The 21,076-nt window shown below is 41.3% G+C and overlaps 1 protein-coding gene across 4 annotated transcripts in view; it reads left to right on the top strand.

Moving 5' to 3' along the window:
• Positions 1–21,076, top strand: part of CDK6 (cyclin dependent kinase 6) — a 233,625-nt gene that overhangs the window by 1,183 nt on the left and 211,366 nt on the right. For 2 of the 4 annotated variants that reach the window (XM_080818081.1, XM_080818084.1), the window contains exon 2: positions 2,171–2,776. In XM_080818081.1, coding sequence (XP_080674207.1) covers positions 2,544–2,776 — 233 coding nt within the window. In that variant the 5' untranslated portion in view covers positions 2,171–2,543. Of the gene's footprint in view, positions 1–471; positions 792–1,925; positions 2,060–2,170; positions 2,777–21,076 lie in introns of those variants that run through there. The other 2 variants (XM_080818083.1, XM_080818082.1) reach the window with 2 other exon arrangements.

Here is a 21,076-nt window from a genome sequence, read left to right as displayed (position 1 = left end):
CGGGCCCCGCAGCGCGCCCCGCAGTGTGCACGTGGGGCGCATCTGCGTGTGCGCACACGCGGGAGTCGTGGTCCCAGTACGGCCTCTTGTCGCTGCGCTGGTGGCGACCCTTGCGGTGCTTGGCAGGCTTCGGGAGAGGCACATGAAGGATTTCATTGAGTGTGAAGACAGAGAGCAGAGACAGAAAGCAGAAGGAGGCGGCTGCAGCCTTTGTAGTCGCGGAGGAATGCGGAAATGTTGAAGCACTATGTCAAACTTTTTTGAAATGGGGTCAAGTCACATTCAGCCAGCGTGGGAAAGCAACAACAACAACAAAAAAAAGTGGAGGAGAGGGGGGGAAAAGGCACTGTTGCTCCCGTTTCTCTACTCCGGAGCCGACCGTCCGGGGAGCGAGGGGGGAGAGCCAGGGCGGGCGGTGCGGGGCCCGGCTGGGGCCGCGGGCGCAGCTCCCTGCGGGGGTGGGACGTCCGCGACGCTGCTTTAGCTGCTGAGCCTCCGGTTGGACTGGGGCGGGAGGGGGATGCGGGAGGGGCTGGCTGCGCAGGCGGCGGCGGCTCCTCGGCTACCTGTGTGGCCCTAGGCCTGGCTCAGAACCCTCGTGCAGGCTCGGGGGAGCTCGGTCCTTGGCTCCCCCAGGATTTGCCTTCACCTTTTAAGGAGAGTTTTGAATGGAGTGTGTGTGAGGGTCTCTGCGCTCGCTGCGGTCCCTTCTCCCAGCACACCGTGGGGATCGCGCCATTTGTTTCTTTAATTCCTGGCAGCAGGCGAGCGGGCCGGCGGTTGCGGGGCAGGTAATTCCGAGGTGTCCCGGGGATTCCAGGCACGCGGCCGGCGTGGCGAATGTCCGGCCGAGGCCGCGGCGGCCATGGGTTGGAGGCTCCCTAGGTCCTGGATTTCAACTGTATGGTGAGGGAAAGTGTGCCCCTACCCTACCTCCCCACCCCCGCACTTTGTTGTGCGGCGGGCTCCGGGGCGGGGGTGGGAGGGGGGTGGCGCGTTTGGCTTTTGATGAGACCAGGCCTTAAGCCGAAAGAGGAATGGAGCCGCCACCTCTGCTATTTAAGATCCAGAAGATCTGGAGAAGATCCAGGGAGTGGGAAAAGGTTCGCGAGTCCTGGCCCCGAGGGCGCAGTCCCCTCTTTCTCACCACCGAGGCTTGGCATTTACTCCTCCCATTCCCAGACTTTTTAAGACGAGGGTGAGTTTTGATGAGGTTGAAATTAGTTGAGAATTTCAGGGCGAGACACGGTTATGCTACCTTCCTCCCGAAGTTATTAAGGAGATGACAAGGTAGAGTGCGACGAATACCCCTTTCTCCCACCCTTATGGTCCCGTGGGCGACTCCCCCCACCGCCCTCTACCCCCCGCTCCAGGGCCCCACCGTTCCTCCTCTCCCGAGTAGCGGGAGCCCCAGCCCTCCCCGACCTCATGGGTTTCCACCAGGGAGGTCCTCCGAGTCGGAGGAAGAATTCCGTTTCCAATCCAGACTTCTTTACCCCAAAAAGACCATTTGTGTGTGCAAGTCGTTTTTTAATGTCTCTTCGTAGAAAAACTGAAAGTAGAAAGAAAGGAAGCAATTTCCTAGCAGATGTCTGACCACCCCTTCTCGCACACTCCCAGCATCGGGTTACAGGGTCCTGGGAGCCCCCACCCACATTCTGCAGCCCCACACGGGTGGACCCACAGTCCCTCCACGGCAGCTTGTGCACAGTCCCTGAAAGCCCCAGGGCACCCCGGGAGCCCCTCTCCCTGCACGTCCAGGCCCGGGGAGGAGGGGTGGGTAGCAGTGCAACACAATGATGTAGGGATAAATATTAAGCCGTGACATTGACGTGCCGGGCACCTCCCCTCCCCCGCGCTCCCGGCACACTCTGGGCTGCTCGGCACGCCCCCTCCCGTTCCACTGCGTCCCGCGCCGAGCGCTCATCCCCGAGGGGCCCCTGCAACCTCTCCGCGCGAAGACGGCTCCAGCTCTGCAGGGAAAGAAAAGTAACTTCGCTTTTCTCGGAGGAACCAGGAAGGATTAAGCAGCCTGGGAGAGGGCAGGAGCGCGCCGAGGGTAGCGTTGGGGTCTTTTTGAAGTAGGAGGAGGGGAGTCTGCGGGAACCCGGAGGAAGGCGCCTGGGATGTCTGATTGCACTTTTTCTTGTCCTCCCGTCTCTTTTTTTAGGTGGAAGGATTGTGGACTGAGACGCGCTGGGGCAGAGACTATGTAATCGCTTCGGTGTCTGTGCAGAGGACTGCGCTTCAGGGAGGGCAGAGGAGGGATCGGCTCGCTCCTTGGCGACTCGGCAGGCGGAGTTTCGCGGCGGCACCGGCGTTGCGCCCGCCCGCGGGGAGGTCGCTCCATCCAGCCCCAGCGGCCGCGAGAATCCGAGCGCCTGAACGCGGTAGTCAGCGGGGGCGAGGGAGAGCGAGACCGAGCTCCGGGGCGTGAGGGAGCGGGCCGGGGAGTCTGGGAAGAGGCGAGCGGCGGTCGCGAGCGAGCCAAGCGCGCCCCCCGCCCGTCCCAGCGTTGCTGCGCCGGGCGGCGTCTGGGCGGCATGGAGAAGGACGGCCTGAGCCGCGCGGACCAGCAGTACGAGTGCGTGGCGGAGATCGGGGAGGGCGCCTATGGGAAGGTGTTCAAGGCCCGGGACCTGAAGAACGGAGGCCGTTTCGTGGCGCTGAAGCGCGTGCGGGTGCAGACGGGCGAGGAGGGCATGCCGCTCTCTACCATCCGCGAGGTGGCGGTGCTGAGGCACCTGGAGACCTTCGAGCACCCCAACGTGGTCAGGTGAGCGGGGGAGCGGTGCCCGCGCCGTCGGAGGCCGAGCGCGCCGGGGAAGGGCCGGGGACCCTTGAGGCCGGAGGGCGGCTGGGGAGGCATGGCCCGTTGCCCTTACAGAGTGAGAATAAGTTTGGTCGACCGAGCCGCAAGCCAGAGCCGGCGACCTTGGAACGCAGCGAGCAGAAAGACGAGTCAGGAAATGGGACCTGCGCAGGCTTCCCCGCGGCGGTGCCAAGTGCTCTGTTTTCTCCCTGCTGTCCCTGAAAGGGGGTCCAGGAAGTTGGGTGCCTTTTAGGGAACGAGCCAACCTGAGACGTGCCCTGCCAGCCCCCGCATATTTTTTCTGGCCTTTGGGGAATTTTTGAGAGGCTGAGAATAAGAGAAGTGGCAGGGTGCGGTGAAAATCAGTAGGATGAGAACTTTCCCCGTGGAGCCGAGTATAAATAAAGGTTGTTTTTTGTTTTTTTTTTTAAAGAGCAACTTAAGAATATTATTGCCAGTCACGTCCAGTTTCCCTTATTGAAGTTATATAATGACAAATAAGTGTCAAGCAGGGTCGCCTGAACATTTTCTTCCAAGAATATTGCTTGTTTGTATGTATTACTAAATGTCTCTAGGCTAGCGTGGTCCTCAGACGACTACTCAGAAGTTGTGATGTGTGAACCTAAGATGTGGAATCTTTAGATGGTAAATGTTCTGCTTTTGCATTTTCTGGAGGGGATGTGGAAAGTGGATGGAGAGACAGCATTTCTTAAAGCCTCTCCTGTGTTGTGACCAGTAATTAAACTAAAGTGTGTGTGTCTAGGATAATGGTGTTTTCTTAGTGATCCTGGAATTTCCCCATTGTGTGGTTGACATTGTGTGGTGTGTCATGCTTTTCTTTTTTGAACAGATATGCTTAGTTTTAAGCAGAAAAGGAATGCATAGAAATGTCTACAAATTCGGGTGTGATTTTTACCTATCTCAGCTCTTAAGAGAGTGTTTGAAAAGGGAAGTCTTGGGGTGTTCTTCCTGTCCTCTCATCTATCTGGGGATTCTGTTCAACAAATACATGCCTACTGTGTGTGCTGTAGATGAAATTATGTAAATAAGCACAGCTAAATATTTTTGTAAAAAGTCAAACAATTTAAGATTAGTCATCAAAGTCAAGAGACCTGAGACTGACCTTTGAAATACCAAGACCTCCAGAGACTCAGAGAGCCCAAGTGTCTACCAACAATCTTCCTGGGAGGTTTTGACTTGTCTCCCCTTAACCTATGTGATTTGTGTGGTGCTTTGTTCCCAACACAGTTAGACTAAGGCTAGAAGGCTGCAAAGAATCATAAATACGTAAATAAGGTAGTAAATGGCTATGAAAATAGGACCCCCGTTATAAACCTCTGCTTTAGCCAGTAAAAGAGAAGGGGTGAAGGATAATGAGGCCAGGAGAATGAGTGTTTTAAGGAAGATGGGGTTATATATAACAGCAATAGATTACCTTTTGTGTGTGTTTTCTTTGTTAAAAACCTCAAGAGAAACTGTTCCTGTGAGTCTTTGTGATATTGGAGGGGAAAGGGGAGAGTACATTTTGTCCCCTGTAAATTAGTTATCTTCCTGGAGGAATCACCTTGGTACTTTCCAAAAGATAAATTATACCCCTAGAATTTTAGGATCCAAGTTTTTGTTCTCTCTTGTCTGTTGCCTGTGGAGTGTGTCCAGTTAAGGACCCTTACTTGTAAATAGATAAAATACTGTCCTTCAAACCTAGAGGTGTTATAGAAGAACCCCTGTGTAACGCTGTGTCCTACAAAGCACTGCTCATGTAACAGGATGGTTTTTTCCATTGTGTTGGTAGATTTGGGCTAATCCATTCTTATTCTCTTGATTTATCCTCTTGAAATTGATTTGTGTTTAAAGATTTCTAACTGACCCATGACTTGGATTCTGCACTGAGAAATTTCAGGAGACTATACTTAATAAATTCAAGATGAAGTTATCTAAAGGTTTTTAAAAACCTTATTTTGACAGATTAAGTGCTGATGATGATGCCTACCTCTTAAGAGTTGTGAGGAAGAGCTGAGATAGTGTAGATGAGAGCACTGTGTAAATTTAAAAATGCTTTAAATGTCCAAGTATTAGTTTTCGTACTAATTAGTGGGGCCCTCATCTCTATACAAGTTCCCGGTAAAGCATCTATTCCCCTTACCTTTTCAGTAGAACAAATCATACTCAAACCCAGACACTACAGGCTCTGAAACCAAGAAACTACTTGGATATAATGGTCAGAAAAGACCATCAGTCATGTCATGAAATTCAGTGACTTGATGATGTCATCTTCACGAGCTACATGTCTCTATTCCATTTTGTTTCCTTCCTGTTCTCTTCCACCTCTACGTTGGGGCAATCATTGGTCCCCATGACTTGCTTAACTAGACGAGGAACTCAAGATTTTGCAGGTTGCTAATATTTATTCAGGTAGGGTCAGAAATCAAGGACAGGGGACAATACCTCTTTTCTTTCCAGGGGAGAGGTGTCAAAGTTGGACCCCTCTCCCCATACCTGACTTATTGGTGCCCCACAGGACCAGTAGACAGTGCTATGGCTGGTTCTTTAAAGACTTCTTAAAAGGACAGATGTCTTTGTAAGTGCCTTCAAGTCATAAGTAATTGGTCATAATTATAGGCCCTTCCCACAGGTAGTTAAGCCCGTAAGCTTGAAGGAATATAATAAACATACTGGATTTTTCAAAAGTTGAGATTTGATTTTGATGGATTTGCCAGAAAGGCTGACTTGTTACCGCTGCACTGCCTTTATGCACAGGGGTAATGACTTGAAATTCTTGTTTCCCTGTGCTTGATGTATCCCAGGCCTGGGCTTGATCAGCCAGTCAATGTCTAGGATGTAAATTTACTCTTATTTTATTGTTGGTAATCCCAAATCCTAGAGCCTTTGCCAGAATTCTATGTGAACCTGTGTTAGAGCTTCTGCACTCCACAAAGGACTCCTCTGTTTTACCTTCTGAACTCAATCTGTATATGGGTAGATAAAATAATAATACGTTCTATCAGCAGTCTCTTGATTCACCAAATATATGTAATGATGGCTTGTTGTGTACCAGACGCTGCTAGAAGCTGGGGATTCATCAGTGAACAGGTCAGAAAAAGTCTCCATACTTTTAGAACTTACTTCGTAGTTTGTCGTTCTTTTTTCTCTTTTAAAATTCACTTCTCTTTATTTCCAAGCACTTGTTGTGCCATATTTAGCCTCACTAGTTGTGTAGAGCAACTAATACTTATGATAATTTAGTTACCAGGAATTTACTGATTGAGTAACTGATATAACCAAAACACTAATCAGAATCAAATGCTTTTTGAAGCTTAGGGAGAGACATACAGATAGATGTCTACAAGACATTATTGATATGTAACTAATAGATATGAACATTTGGGTCCATGTATCTAAGAGGGATTTAGGAAGGACCTACTGGTTACCCGGAGGTTAGGTGCTGGGAATGACACTTGGGGTAAATCATGCCTACTTCCCTCAAGTAATTACCCCCTTGTTTGAAGGAGTAAGATGATCACCAAACCCTGATACGTGGCAATATTGTGTCATTACAAAGATACTGGTAAGCACCACCAGCATTGTCCCCAGGGATTAAATTTATTAGCGTAATTCAAATCGAGTCCTGGTTCAGAAATTGAAACTAATGGCATTTCAGTGGATAAACTTAGGATATCTGAATATGTTAAATTATTATTGTTGGCATATTTAATCATGGCTTTAAGAAAAAACATCAGAAAAATCCATGCACTTCAGTGATCAGTATTCAAGGAGAGTTTTCCAATTTTCTCTTTCTAAAGAACTCAGTAACATATAGTATAAAATGAAAATAATAATGTGATTTTCTCTAGGGAAACCGAATCATTAACAGGGTAGAAGAAACGTGGCATATTATTTGGTGCAACATAAAGCTGAATTCCCAGGTGGGTTAGTTCATGGGAATCCTTCTGAATAAAAGTATTACTTTGTGGGTGAATAATAATGTCTGTTAAGGGCTTGTTTTAGTGAAAGCGGGAAAAACGGGGGTTTAGTTTGCTTTTTTTAAGTCTCAGTATGTTAGAAGTATGTTTGCCCCTTCATTCTTTAAGAGTCCCTTGAAAAGTTTCCAATTTATCAAGGTTCTTTAAGAAATAAACATTTTCACAATTATGTTCTGCCCATTCCTTGTTCCTGCTGAAGAACTTGGTAATGCTGAATTGTTGGCTTTGCACTTGTATCCTTTTTACATAACTGTTAACACCCTGGGATTATTAGAATTTCCCTATTAAGGAGGAAAATGGCTTATAGAAGGGAAATTTGTATAAATTTGAATATCTCTTGGTGTATTTCCCCTATGTTTAAGATATGAACAAGTGAATATCTGAAAACAGACTCCCTGTTAAAAGTAAATTATCTGTTGTTTTTTTAAATGCCTCACTATCAGTGATTCCTTAGGAATGTTCTTTCAGATTGAAACCTCTAATACTTAAATTGTGTCATTGTAAACTCATGGGCATTATTGGAGTTGGGAGGACTTTGGAAATCTTTCAGCCCTTTTATGTTTTAGGTAAAGAAATAAGGTCAGAGGTCAAGCAGCTTGTCCATCATGCAGTTTTTAAGTTGGTGACTTGTTCTAAGATCTGAGTACCAATTTTTTTTTAAAAATTCTTTTTGTTTGTTTGATGGAAGAAGTTAAAAGAGTGAGTACATTTCTAGTTTGGAAAAAATGAGCTATATGTAGACAAAGGTTCTGGTTTGCCAGGAATAAATGACATATCAATTCAGGAAATTCCTGAATTCTGTGGTATGCCCTGCTGAAGTCTATCTGTAAAAAATATGATGATTATCCATTAAATTCTGCCTTTAAAGAATTTGAGTAATAACTATGATCATATAAACAGCTATAGTTAAAAAATAATACAGGTTAATAATACACTTGAGTAATAATAGTGAATTAATTTTAGACAAAACATTAGGAAAAATCAAAATGCTTGTCTGATGAATGAACTGTTACATAATGTGGGCTCCGGTATCTACCACCCATATAATGAAACAAACATCATAATACTTGAAAATTAGGCAACATAACAACCTCTTCATACAGAAGCAAATACAGTGCTAATGCTTCCGGAAGAACTATCCTCACTGTTGCTCTATTTGTAGGGAGGTTCAGATGAGCTTGTCTTCCTCAGAAGGATATTGTGAGCTTCTTGGTGTAATAGAACATGGCAGACACGAAATCTGGGTGCAGGGGGTTTGGTGACAGGACAGGGTCGTGTGCTTAGTGTTGGGCTTTGTCCAAGGGCCAGGAGGCACCATTGAAAGTGGCTTCTGGAGGTGATTGGTAACAAGCATGCCTACATGAAGGTCACCTTCATGAATTCATCACGTTTGTGTGATGAATTGTGGATTCTAAGCCTGCCGGGGCAGGTAAGGCAGCAATCAGTTTTGTAAGAGACACTGAACAGTTGTTTTGAATATCACCAGCTTGCTGCCATACTTGATTTCATTTCACCATCTGCACAAGCAGCTCTCCGCGGAGAGGTGAAGTCAAAACCTTAAGGCACGTGGCAGGATCCATGTGAGTGTGCAGCAGTGGCCTGGAGGTCCATGTGGGGTAGGATAATTACTAAACATTTAGTAATTTACCTACACTTGACCAACTGTTGGCTTTGTCATTTAAGTAGCCCTTTTAATTTCTTAGTTCTTATTATCTGGCCTTCCTAAAGGACTTTAATGCAGTAGAATTAGAATCGCAGTGTATGGATTTCTGAATTGGAAGGGATCTTCAATAGAGCCTTGTCTAACTCCCTTTGGTCTTTGTAGGAATTGTTTTGTAAATGTGTAAAACAATTGTCTTATTTGTCAACTCTTTTATTCCACCATTACAGGCATTGTTGATAGAAAGTGACGATGGCCAAGGTTCAGACGCAGGTTTAGAGCCAATGTTAGCAGGACAGGATGTTAGTGGTCATTACATATCAGAAAACACACTCTTGGGACATAAAAATTATTTTCAGTTTAAGGATTGTTTGTTTCTGACTTGAGTATAGGATTATATCTCTTATATCTATAAATAACAACAGTGTCTATAACTGTTAGTTCCCAGTGTATATTTTCTGAATGAATGAGGTCAAATAAATTAAATTATGAACCCTGAGATGAGAACTTTTCATCCTTTTAGAGCTGCATACAGCATTAGCAAGTACCTCCAGCTAACCACTGGGAAATTACTGGAGATTAACTGCAAAGCATCTGCGCACCAAGACTATTAGTAAGAACTTTCAAATACTTATATCCATTTTTAAATGAGACAAATACCCATTTTTTGGTCTTCACTGCTAGCGTTGGCTTTGGAAGGTCTTCCTCTGCGTTTGCTACGGGTAGCCTACAGGCACGCAGACGACTTCTTTTATCCTGACTTTGCTCCTTGCAAGTCCGCCTCTGGGACTTCAGTTGGGGCTGATTTCAGAATGTGCGCTCCGTGCCCTCCCCTGTGCTGCTGTTTCTACCTGTTGAAATGCTACCCATGCTTCAGAGCCAAGCCCTAATGCCACCTTTTTTGTGTGTGGTCTGCTCCTGAATACCTACATTTGGATAAAATTTCTGTTTCTTTTGAACCCTGACGTCTTTGGACCTCCTTTGTGACACTCCATATATGTCTGCCCCTTTATATTATTATGTCGGTTATGTAAGATACACTGTTAATCTTCTCCCAACCACCCTCTACCTTTCCACACCCTAGTTGTGTAAGCTCCTTAAGACAGAGTATCTTGTGGTCATGTCCACTTGCATTGTATATCCAGTGGAAATAAAATGAATAAATGAACAAGTGAACAAAATAATGGAAAAGACGGTCAGTTATTAAGGAGGGGACCAAATGGATTATTTCTGTCACATGAAGGTTAATACTAAGGAGTGTCAAATGAAAAGGGAAAATGGATCTGTTTGTAGGATTATACTTACTTGGTTTCATGGGAATAATAAAAAAAATACTGAAAAAGAACATTTCATTTTTGTTTTACTCCAACCTGTATAGCTTAGATTGAAGTGAGTTTCAGAATTTAAGTAATTCCCATCATTAACTGTACAGTCTTGGACTTGATTTATATACTGTAGTGAAGACATGAATATTAGGAAATGCGCACACATTCACTAAAAGTTGAAAATGTTTGGAACATCTTTAAATATAAGAGTGGAAGGTATTCTGAATACATTTTAATCAATTGCTTGAATTATTTTGTTTTTTTCCCCACTGATCTTAATAGTTGTTGGCTTTCTTTACTGGAAAAACTGAGGAGGAGCAAAATTAAGCAAAACCTTCCTGATAGTTTCTAAAAGAATATGAAGACTCGGAATTCTGTTAAAAGTCTTCTACTCCATTTCATAATTTGTGTACAGAGAATTTGGATTCCACCTTGACAAACTGGTAGGTTTAGTTAAGTAGTCTTCCAGCCAAACTAATTCCAGTTCCTCAAGACACATGTGTATGTGTGCTGTGTGTGTCTGTGTGTGTGTGCACGCGCACGTGCATATCCAGAGCAGTTGAATGCAAGATCCCTGAAAGAAGGAATGGTATTTTCTTGTTGCATTCACTGTATCCCAAGCATTTAGTGTGGTGACTGGCATCTTGTATCCCAGAATAAATATTTGTGAATGAAGGAATGAATGATTATGTACTGTCTAAGAATTCAGATTTTATTTTTTTAGTCAGAATTGGATAATAATGTCTGAGAGCATATGTGAGATCCATAGCATTAAACAAGTATTTATTGGTTATCTATTATTCAGCATTTTGTTCAATATGATTGACCTACATCTTGAAATATTTACCCAAAAAGTGGTGTTAGATCGGGAAGCTGTTTGAAAATGGAGTCTAGCTGAAACAGGTCAACTGTTGTTGAATCTGTAGAAGTTCACTGTACTCTTCTCTCTTCATTTGTATATGGTTGAAATTTTTCATCATAAGCTCCAAAAAATGTTCCTAGTCAGTGGAATAGTGGTGAGAATACTTTGCTTCTCTTTTTGACTTCCTCTACCTATTAGCTGGGTGACCTGGAGTAAATTCCTCATGTCTCTTCATTATGGGTTTCCCACCATAAAATTTGGAGTTGTTGCTACTCTTTTGAGCTTAGAGAGTTCCTATGATCAAATGAAGTTGTGTATGTGAAGATCAGATGTTACGCAGATAGAAGGTGTTACTAACAAAATGAATTCCTGCCCTCAAGAAGTTTGTAATTTTGTGGAGGACACCAGCATGTACACAGATCTCTGTATGGCAGATGGGGAGTATGTATTTTCATTTTTTTCAGCCTGTAGGTTGAAAGTATGAAGAGAGCTAGTCATTTCTGAAAAGATGCACATTGGATTTATAGTAATTATAGTAAAATACAGTCTTTAATCTGCGTATTGGTAATTGGTATCAAGTTTACCCAGTGTTGTATCCTTTTCATTAATGGATTATTGTAGGAGGATCTGAGGACAAAGTGCTCCTGGGAACATGCTGTCAGACTGGTGGCAGTTTGATGACTTCTGTATTTCACTGTTCAGATTAACAAGAAGTTGAATTCTTTGTTTTTTCTCTCTCTCTCACTTTTTTTTTTTAAGGTTTTATTTATGTATTTGAGAGAGGGACAATGAGGGAGGGAGAGCATGAGAGGGGAGAGGGTTAGAGAGAGAACCAGACTCCCCACTGAGCAGGGAGCCCAATGCAGAACTTGATCCTGGGACTACAGGACCATGACCTGAGCTGAAGACAGTTGCTTAACCAATTGAGCCACCCAGGTGCCCTCTCTCACTCTTTTCTAAAGATTTTATTTTTAAGTAATCTGTGTACCCAGCGTGGGGTTTGAACTCACAACCCCAATGTCAAGAGTCGCGTACTCTTCCAACTGACTCAGCCAGGTTCCCCTTTTCTCTCTTTAAATTTCAAATCTCAAACAAAATTATTCCTTTTTATGTCACACATTGGCATTTTTCTAAAAGATATATTTATTTGAGGGGGGGGCAGGGGGGAGAGAGAATCCCAAGAAGACTTCCTGCTGAGTGCAGATCTGTCACGGGGCTCCATTTCACAACCCTGAGATCGTGATCCGAAGCCAAGAGAGTCGCTTAACTGACTGAGCCACTCATGTGCCCCTAAAACTTTATCTTTTAAATATTTATTTATTTGTTTGAGAGGGAGAGAGAGAGCAGGGGTAGGAAGAGGGACAGAGGAGGTGAAGGGAGAATCTCAAGCAGACTCCCCACTGAGCGTGTAGCCCAACTGGAGGCTCGATCTCGCAACCCTGAGATCACGATCTGAGCAGAAATCAAGAGTCAAACACTCAACTGACTGAGCCACCCAAACACCCCCATTTTTAAAACTTTTAGTGGAAATCAAGAAATTATCTGAGTGGTTTCAAGTTTTTAAATAATGTCATCTACATTCCAGCTACATAGAATCGTTTAGAGATAGTTATTAAGTAGCCTTGGGTAAAAATGGGGTGTTTTCTTATTGAGCCCTGAGAAACCAAGAGATAGATTGTAAGATTGGGCTAGAGGGGGCTCCCAGTGCTAATCATGAATGACGTGTGTTTAAATTATGGAAGTCCACTTACAGAACTAGGAGAGAAAGCATCCTTTCTTTGAAATAACAAACCTATTACACATTAAGACACAAATGAAAAGCCTGCTAGTCATTACAAATTATTTTAAACCCATGGGATTTAATCAGTGGTAATTTAGCTAACTACTAGTACATTAGACTAGAGATTGGGGTTGTTGATGCTATTTGGGTTTTCAGCTAAACCAGTTAGTATTGCAAAGAGAAAAATTCTGTTTCAGAGGCATTACTCTCTATCCTTTAAATGTCAGCTAACTCAGAATGATGGGATTCATCTCAAGGAGAACCGTGTAAGAGCATGGTTGAGGCGTGCCTGAGTGGCTCAGTTGGTTAAATGTCTGCCTTTAGCTCAGATCATGATCCCAGGGTCCTGGGATTAGGAGGACCCTGCTCAATGAGGAACCTGCTTCTCCCTCTCCCTCTGCCCTTCCCCTCCCTACTCGTATTCTTGTATTCTCACACACTGCACGCTCTCTCTCTCTCTCAAATAAATAAATAGAAAAATCTAAAAAAGAAAAAAAAAAGAGCATGCTTGACACAGTGGTACCAATTCTGAATCCAAGAAAAACAGGACTTTTGAAATTAGTTAAGAGTAGCATCATTGTTTATGAAAAGGGTACTTTTATCCCCACCTTAGTTGGTAAAATAAAATTGAGAGGGGAATCCATCATTAAGCACATAAGGAACGGTCTGGAGCTGTATCTTGTGATCAGAAAGGACCTCATGGTTTCAAGGTGTGGCAGAAGATGAGGTAAGATGGGGTTGAGGCAGAAGTGAGAGTGTGAGGGAAAGATGTAATACGGTCATAGAACCTGGGATAGCTTAGGTAAATCTGGTCTTTTAGACTTCAGAATCTAAAACCCAGTGATCCGAAAGTAGATGAGAGTTCTGCCATATTTAGGAAGGCCTCCAGCAGTATTTGCTCAAAACTTTCATTTCATAATAATAAAATGGAATTTTATATTCTGATGACTTTTTCTTGGGAGCTTTATTTCCATCATCTTCACATTGTCCTTTGTGCCTCACACTCAAATATTTGTGAATGTGATGCGTGACGTAACATAGAACACATGCTTCCCATTAGATCATAAGCTTCATATGGGCAGAAATATTTGTTTTTTTAACTGCTTTATTCCCAATATCTAGAACAGTCCCTGGCACATTGTTCAGTAAATGTCTGCTGAAGAACCAACTGAATGAATAGTTAAGCTATGACTAAAGATTACTCTTTTTCCAGTGATTTTATTGATAGCAAAAATGTAAATTAACACCAAAATTTAGCAGATACGTCATTTTTCTATTCATTCATTAGTATTGCACTTAAAACTCTTCAGCATTAGATGGTCTCTAATAATTACAGTAGGAAGTTGGATTTTGACTTAGGAAGTGGGAGTTACTTAAACAATTTAATGGTTAGCAAGTAGGTTGGATACTAAGATAATACTCCTTCTAAACTAATTCTTCCACTAATGTTTTCATTAGTTATGAGTTATAGTTTTATGTGAAATTCTGAGTTATAATTTTATATAAAAATATAATTTTAAGTAAAAGTTTTAGGTGATACCTCAAATGGTTATATCATTTGTAGCAGAATTGATTTAGATGTTTTGGTGGAAGTTTTAAGACATGGTTTCAGATTCTCTGAGTTACGAAGTTTTATAAAAAGGGTTGCTACTCGCTCTTCTGAAGAATTTGACATAGCTGGCAAGCCTTTGTGTAAGTGGCTAGAGCTGTCCTTGCAAGTAGTGAAGCCCAAGTGGCCAGTCCCAACTTGAACGTCACCCAGTCCTCCTATTTGATGTTACCGTTACAAGCACCTTCCTTCTCTGCTTAAATCAGTTGATGGTAATCATGTAAGGAATCTGACATTACTTGGTCATGACCAGCTATAAAGAATAACAGTGATAATGACAAGCAGAAAAGCGAGAAGGACAAGGAGAAGGGTGGGTAGGGAAGGAAGGAAAAAAGGAAAGAACAAAGGAAAAGGAGGAGGAGTAGAATAGAGTATCTGGTATGTTGCTGGGAGTTGTTACTAAAGTAGAATACTAGGGGACCTGTTAGCAGTTTTTGTTTAAAGTAATTAAAATTTTCTGTTAATTGTTCTGGTTCTTACTGCTGTAATAAACTGGCCCAAAATTCAGGGGCTTAAAGCAGCCATTTTCTTACGCTCAAAGATTCGGTGGGTGGGGAATTTTGACAGAGCACAGTGAGAATGTTGTATCTCTTGCTTCATGATGTCTGAATGCTTGAAGTGGGGATAAAGAAGCAGCTAGGGGGGTTAGTCAGCTGAAGATGTCTTTAACCTCAAATCAGTTGTTTCCTGTGAGCTGGGTGATGTAGAACAGGACCTGAGCCGGGACTGTAGTCCCACCTTACCTCTCCTTGTGGTCTGGGCTCCCTCTTAGCATCAAGGCTTCAGAGTAGTTGGACTTAGGGATGGCTCATGGCTCTGAAAGCCAGTCAGTGTCCCTAGGATGTGGCAGTGTTATTTCTGCCACATTCTGTTGGTGACAAGTGAGTTCAAAGCCTTACAGATACAAAGGAATGGGGCATATATTGTCTTTTATTGGAAAGAGTGTTAAAGAATTTGTGTCTTCCTCTTTCTCTCTTTTTTTTTTTTCTGTCATCATGACATTAGTACTTGGTGATTAGTACAGAAGGATTTATGATTAAAAAAAAAAAAAAAAGCAAGGCTCCTACCCCAATTATCTGTATTTCCCGTACTCAAATACAACTAATTTTAACTCTGTTTTTGGTGCTTCTGGTAGTTGGATCTGTTAATCTAGATAAAATACTATGCTCCATTTCTTGATATTTAAACTTCAGGTACCTGTTGACTTCCTGCTCTGAAAAATGAGGATTCAGCTCATTAATACTACTCCCTATTCATTTTCTTTACCTTTTGTTAGGGCTGTTTTTATTTCATATAACTAAAGACAATTTATCCTTAAACATCAGTTTTTTGTTCATTTTTGGCAGTATCTCTTGATTCTCCATTTAATAAGAGAAGGATATTTTATCCTCCTATCCTTTGTATTCGTTTTAACATTACAACTTTTATCATCTACTTTGTTGAAGTTAAACATTTGCATTCTGTTCTGCAACCACAACTGCGGGTCCAGTGTTTTAATTCCATGAGTTCAGAGGAGTCTTTCTTAAACACGGACATCTGGATTCTCATTTCTTATCCTGCATCACTTTTTAAAAATTGTACCCTATTTTAGTAGACTTCTTGTTTAGACCAGGGCGTTTTTATACTGTTTTGTTTTTCCTAGAGTTTACAATTGCCTTTCTATTTTTTCATGCACTGTTCGCCTTTATCGCAGCCTAAACTTTTTTTTCAAACACTTTATCATACCACCCATTTCTGTTGAATTGCCCATTTCCTGAAGTTTCTCTGAAGTTTTGGTTTATTCTGGACTGGTTATTTACTGGGCCTGATGAACAGTTCTCTTCCTGAGACTTTTTCACTGCCCTCTGGGTTAGAGCCACTTATTCCTGCATCCTGGCCTTTCCTCTTTAGTGGTTCACACCCTTGTTTTGCAAGTATATGTTTGCAAGTAACTTCCTAAGAAATTGTGTATGGAAGATAAGCTTTCTGAATCCTCACCAATTTGAAAACACTTTTAATGTTCCTCATATTTGATTATAGTTTGACCGTTTTTAGAAGTCTAGGATGAAAAATTTTACTGCTAAGCTTGAAAGCCATTGTTCTTTCTCTAATCAGTGTTGCCAATGAGAAATCATCTGCCAGTATGATTTTCTAATTAGTTTTTAGTAACTTTTCTGTCTGGGAACTACTAGAAGTGTTCTCCAGAAATACGTTTCTATGTGTGGTGCTTTCTTAAATTAAATTTGCTGGTGGTGGGGTGCCTGGGTGGCTGAGTGGGTTAAGCCTCTGACTTTGGCTCAGGTCTTGGTCTCAGGGTCCTGGGATCAAGCCCCCAATAGGGCTCTCTGCTCAGCAGGGAGCCTGCTCCCCTCCCCCCCTCCCCCCCCCCCCCGCCTGCCTCTCTGCCTACTTGTGATCTCTCTCTCTCTGTGTCAAATAAATAAATAAAATCTTTAAAAAAAAAATTTGCTGGGGCTGCCTGGGTGGCACAGTCGGTTGATCATTCAGCTGGTGGTTTTGGCTCTGGTCGGGGCCTCAGGATCATTGGATCAAAGCCTGGATTGGGCTCTACACTTAGTGGGGAGTCTCCTTGGGATTCTCTTTCCCTCTGCCCCTTCCACTTGTGCTATCTGAGATGAATAAATAAGTCTTTAAAAATAAAAAAATTAGGGGCACCTGGGTGGCTCAGTGGGTTAAAGCCTCTGCCTTCATCTCTGGTCATGATCCCAGGGTCTTGAAATCTCCCCTGCTTCAGGGTCTCTGCTCGGCGGGGAACCTGCTCCCCCCTCCCCCCCGCCTACTTGTGATCTCTGTCTGTCAAGTAAATAAATAAAGTCTTTAAAAAATAAAAAAATTAATTGATGAATTTAACTTGCTGGGCATTCTGTGAGATCTGTATGCAGATTTGTTTCATTTTACTTTTAAAAACTACTTCTGTATTTATTCTATTCTTTCTTTCTGAGGTTCTCCTGCTAGTCAGATACTTGATATTTCAGTTGGGACCTTGAAAGTCTCTTAAAGTTCAGTTTTACAGATTGGATCTCTGTGTGTGTCTTGCCTTCTTTTCCTCTATTTTCTAACTATTCTGTTTGCTTTGGTTTTGTTTTGCTCTGTATTCTAAAGAAATCTTCTCTATTATTTTCCCAACTGTCTATTGAATTTACTCTTGGCAATTATATTTTAACCTCAGACTATCTTTTTTTTTTGTTTTGTTCTCGGCTTGCTTTTTTTTTTTTTTTTAAGTATTTTGTTCTGGTTTCATGGGTGTAATATGTCCTTGAATAGCTCTAAATGTTTAAAAACTTCTCCATATTATCTTTGTTTTAGTAAATGTTTAGTTTTTAACTTTGTTTTCCTATTGCTGGATCGTTTCAATGCCTGGTGATGTTTGGATATCCTTTGGTTTTTAAAAAATCAGGTTTATTGAGATGGAGTTTATATGCAGTAAAAGACACCCATTTTAAAAGTGTATTTTTATGAGTCCTAAAAAATTTATATGCCCAGATAACCACCATCAAAATCAAGATCTAAAACAATTCCATTACCCTGAAAGTTTCTGTAGACCCCTTTGCAGTCTCCTCTCTCTACCTGGACCACTGGCAACCAACCACTAAACTTCTTTCTGTCATTACGGATTATATTTGTCCTTTCTGGGGTTCTGTATATGTGGTATCAAACAGCATTGTGTTCTTTTGTATCTGGCTTTCATCACTAATTCCGAAATTCTTTCATGTTTATTGTGTCAGTAGTTCATTCTTTCCCAGTATGTGGCTTTGCCACAATTTGTATATCCTTCTGCATGTTGATAATTATTTGTGTTGCTTCCAGTTTGGGGCTATTATGAATAACGCTGCTGTAAACGTTCATATACAGGTCTTTATGTTGATAGGACATATGCCTTCATTTCATTTGCATAAATACCTAGATGTGGTTTTCTGGCTTGTATGGCAAATGTGTTTAATTTTTAAAGAAATTGCCAAACTTTTCCAAACTGGTTGTACCAGTCTGCATTTCCATCAGCAATGTGTGAAGATTTCATTTGATTTGCATTCTGTTCAACTCTTGATGTTGTCAGTCTTTTTAATTTTAACCATTCTATATTAGATGTGAACTGATACTACATTGTGGTTTTACTTTGCATTTACCTAATGACTGATGTTGGTGAACATCGTTCCATTTGCTTATTGGCAGGTCTCTTACCTTCCTTTGGGAAATAATCTATTCAAATATTTGACCATTATTTAAAATTGGGTTATCTTACTGTATTGTGAAAGATATTTATATATTCTGGAAAAGTCTTTTGCCAGATATATGTATCGCAGATACATTTTTCAGGCATATAGCTTGCCTTTTTCTTTTTCTTTTTTTTAATGATATCTCTCAAACAGAAGATTTTAATTTTTTCGAAAGTCTGACTTAACCATTTTTTTCTCTGATGTTTGTCCTTCTTTTATATCCCATCTAAGAAATCTTTGCATACTCCAAAAGCACATACATATATTTTTTTCTTATGTTTACTTCTAGAATTTTACAGTTTTTTGCTTTTATGTTAAGTCTGTGATACATTCAAGTTAAATCTTTGTGTGTGGCTTGAGGTAAGAGTTCATTTTTCTCCTTGTATAGAACCCAGCTGTCCTAGGACCATTTGTTGAAAAGTCTGTGCTTTCTTCAATTTGGATTACATTGGCAACTTTGTAAAAAAAATCAGTTGATGATATACATTTGGGTCTATTTCTGGACCCCGTTCTGTTCCATTGATGTGTGTATCTGTCTTTTTGCCACTGCCATAACGTTTTATTTACTGTAGTTTCACAGTAGGTCTTGAAATTCGGTAGTGTAAGTTCTCCAACTTTGTTCTTGTTTTTTAAAATTGTTTTTTTGCAATTTTGCCTTTTGAAATTTTGCTAAGAATTTTTACGTCTGTGTTTATGAAGGATATTCTGTAATTTTCTTTTTCAATAATGTCTTAGATTTTGGTTTTGTGGTAATACTGGCCTTATAAAATGGGTTGGTAAGTGTTTATAGCTCCTCTGACAGATTTTTCTATAGCATTAATATTAATTCCTTCTTATACGTTTAATAGAATTTACTGGGAAGTTATCTGGGCCTAGTATTTCATTATGGGAAGGTTTTAACTACAATTTCTATTTCCTTAATGGACATCAGGCCATGTAGGTAGAATTAATTTTTGTAATTTATATTTTTCAAGGTATGTGTGTGTTTCATGGGTTTTTTAGTTTATTGGTATAAATTCTTTTATCTTTAATGTCTGCAGAATCTTTTCATTCTTGATACTGGTAATTTGTATGTCCCCCCCTTTTTTTTCTTAACCATACATGTAGAGTTTTGGCAGTTTTATTGATGATAAACCAGTTTTTGGTTTCATTAATTTCCTTTATCATTTGTCTTTTGTCCAGTTTATATTTACTTTTATTTTTATTTCCTTTTCCTACTTACTTTGGGTTTAATTTGCTCTTTTACTTCCTAAAATAGAAACTTAGCTCATTCATTTAGAATTTTCTTCTTTTCTAATGTAAGCATTTATGTTGCTTTATTTTCCTCCCATAAATTTTGGTATATTTTGGTTCCATTTTCATTCAGTTCAAAGTACTTCAACTTTATTTTGGTGATTTTTCTTTGACCCATGGGTTACTTAGATTTGTGTTCTTTAATTTCCAAACATGTACAGGATTTTTCAGTTCCTTTCTGTCTAAAATTCTGTTGTGATCAGAGAACAACTCTGTATGATTTTAATCCTTTTTCAATTTATTAAGACTTCTTTTGGTCTGTGTAGTTGATCTTGGTCATTTTACATTTGATGCTTTTTAAACATCTTTCTTTTCCTCCCTCATTGTGTTCACGTTTTCCTTTAGGTCTTTTAGCATATTTATAATATTTATAAGGGCTACTTTGATTCCTTTGGTATTCCATAATCTCGGTCTTTTCTGCATCTATTTCTGTTGATTGAATTTTCTCCTGGTTATGGGCTACATTTTCCTGTATGTCTGCATGTTTAATACTTTTTATTGGATGCCAAACATGAATGTTACATTGTTGACTGCTGGATTTTGTTCTCTTCCTTTAAAGGGTGTTGGACTTTGTTCTGGTGGACAGGAAAGTTACTTGTGGTTCAGTTTGATCCTTCAACCCTTATTTGTAGTTTTTGTTTTTGTTCCTTTTATGGGGAGGGCATCTAGTGTAGGCTTTACTTTAGGGCTAGTGTAGGCTGACTACCAAGGTATTAGCCTTTTGTAGTCTTTTCTTCTCCAGCTGATGGGAACAAACTGAAGATTTCTTGCCCTTTGTGAGCTCTAGGAATCATTCAGTTTACAACTTCCTAGTCATCGTTCTTTCCTCAGAAGCAGTTTTTGCCTGGTCTTGTGCTGTTTGTGCAGGTTGATATTCAGGAAAGGACTCAGTAGACAACCCTCGCCCCGCCATGTAGATTTCTGAAGCTCTTTTTCTGGGTGGCTTTTTGTTCAGTACTCTGTCTTATAAACTTTAGTCACCTTAACCTCCTTATCTTCTTAGCTTCTTGATATCTTCCTACTCAACTCAGTGATACTATAGTTCTCACTTTGGTTCCTCCTCCATGTGCCTGTGATCTGGAAATGGCATCCACACAGAAAGCCGTGAGGGCAGTTTAGGGCTTTCCTCATTGATTTCCCTGCTCTCAGGGATCACTGTTCTATACTACCTAGAGTCTGGTGTCTGAAAACAGTTGTTTTATATATTTTTCTAGTTCTGGTGTTTGTGGCAGGTAAGTCTGAACTCGCTTGCTCTCTTACTGCCTTGTATGTCTGTTAGTGTTTTTTTGTTCTTTTTTATAAAAACTGGGTAGCTGATACGGCTTTTAAATAAGACTTTTCCTCCCTGCTAAATCTCATTTCTTTTTATTTTTCTTTTTTTAAATTCATTTATTTGAGAGAGAGTGAGAGAGAGAGAGAGAGAGCGCACAAGCAGGGGGAGGAGCAGAGGGAGAAGGAGAAGCAGACTCCCAGCTGAGCAGGGAGCCTGATGTGGGGCTCAGTCTGATTCTGGGATTCCGAGATCATGACCTGAGCTGAAG

Source organism: Martes martes, assembly GCF_963455335.1.
Source record: "Martes martes genome assembly, chromosome: 11".
Classification (NCBI taxonomy): domain Eukaryota; kingdom Metazoa; phylum Chordata; class Mammalia; order Carnivora; family Mustelidae; genus Martes; species Martes martes.
The sequence above is the reverse complement of the archived record's forward strand: the minus strand, read 5'-3'. Positions and strand labels throughout refer to the sequence as shown.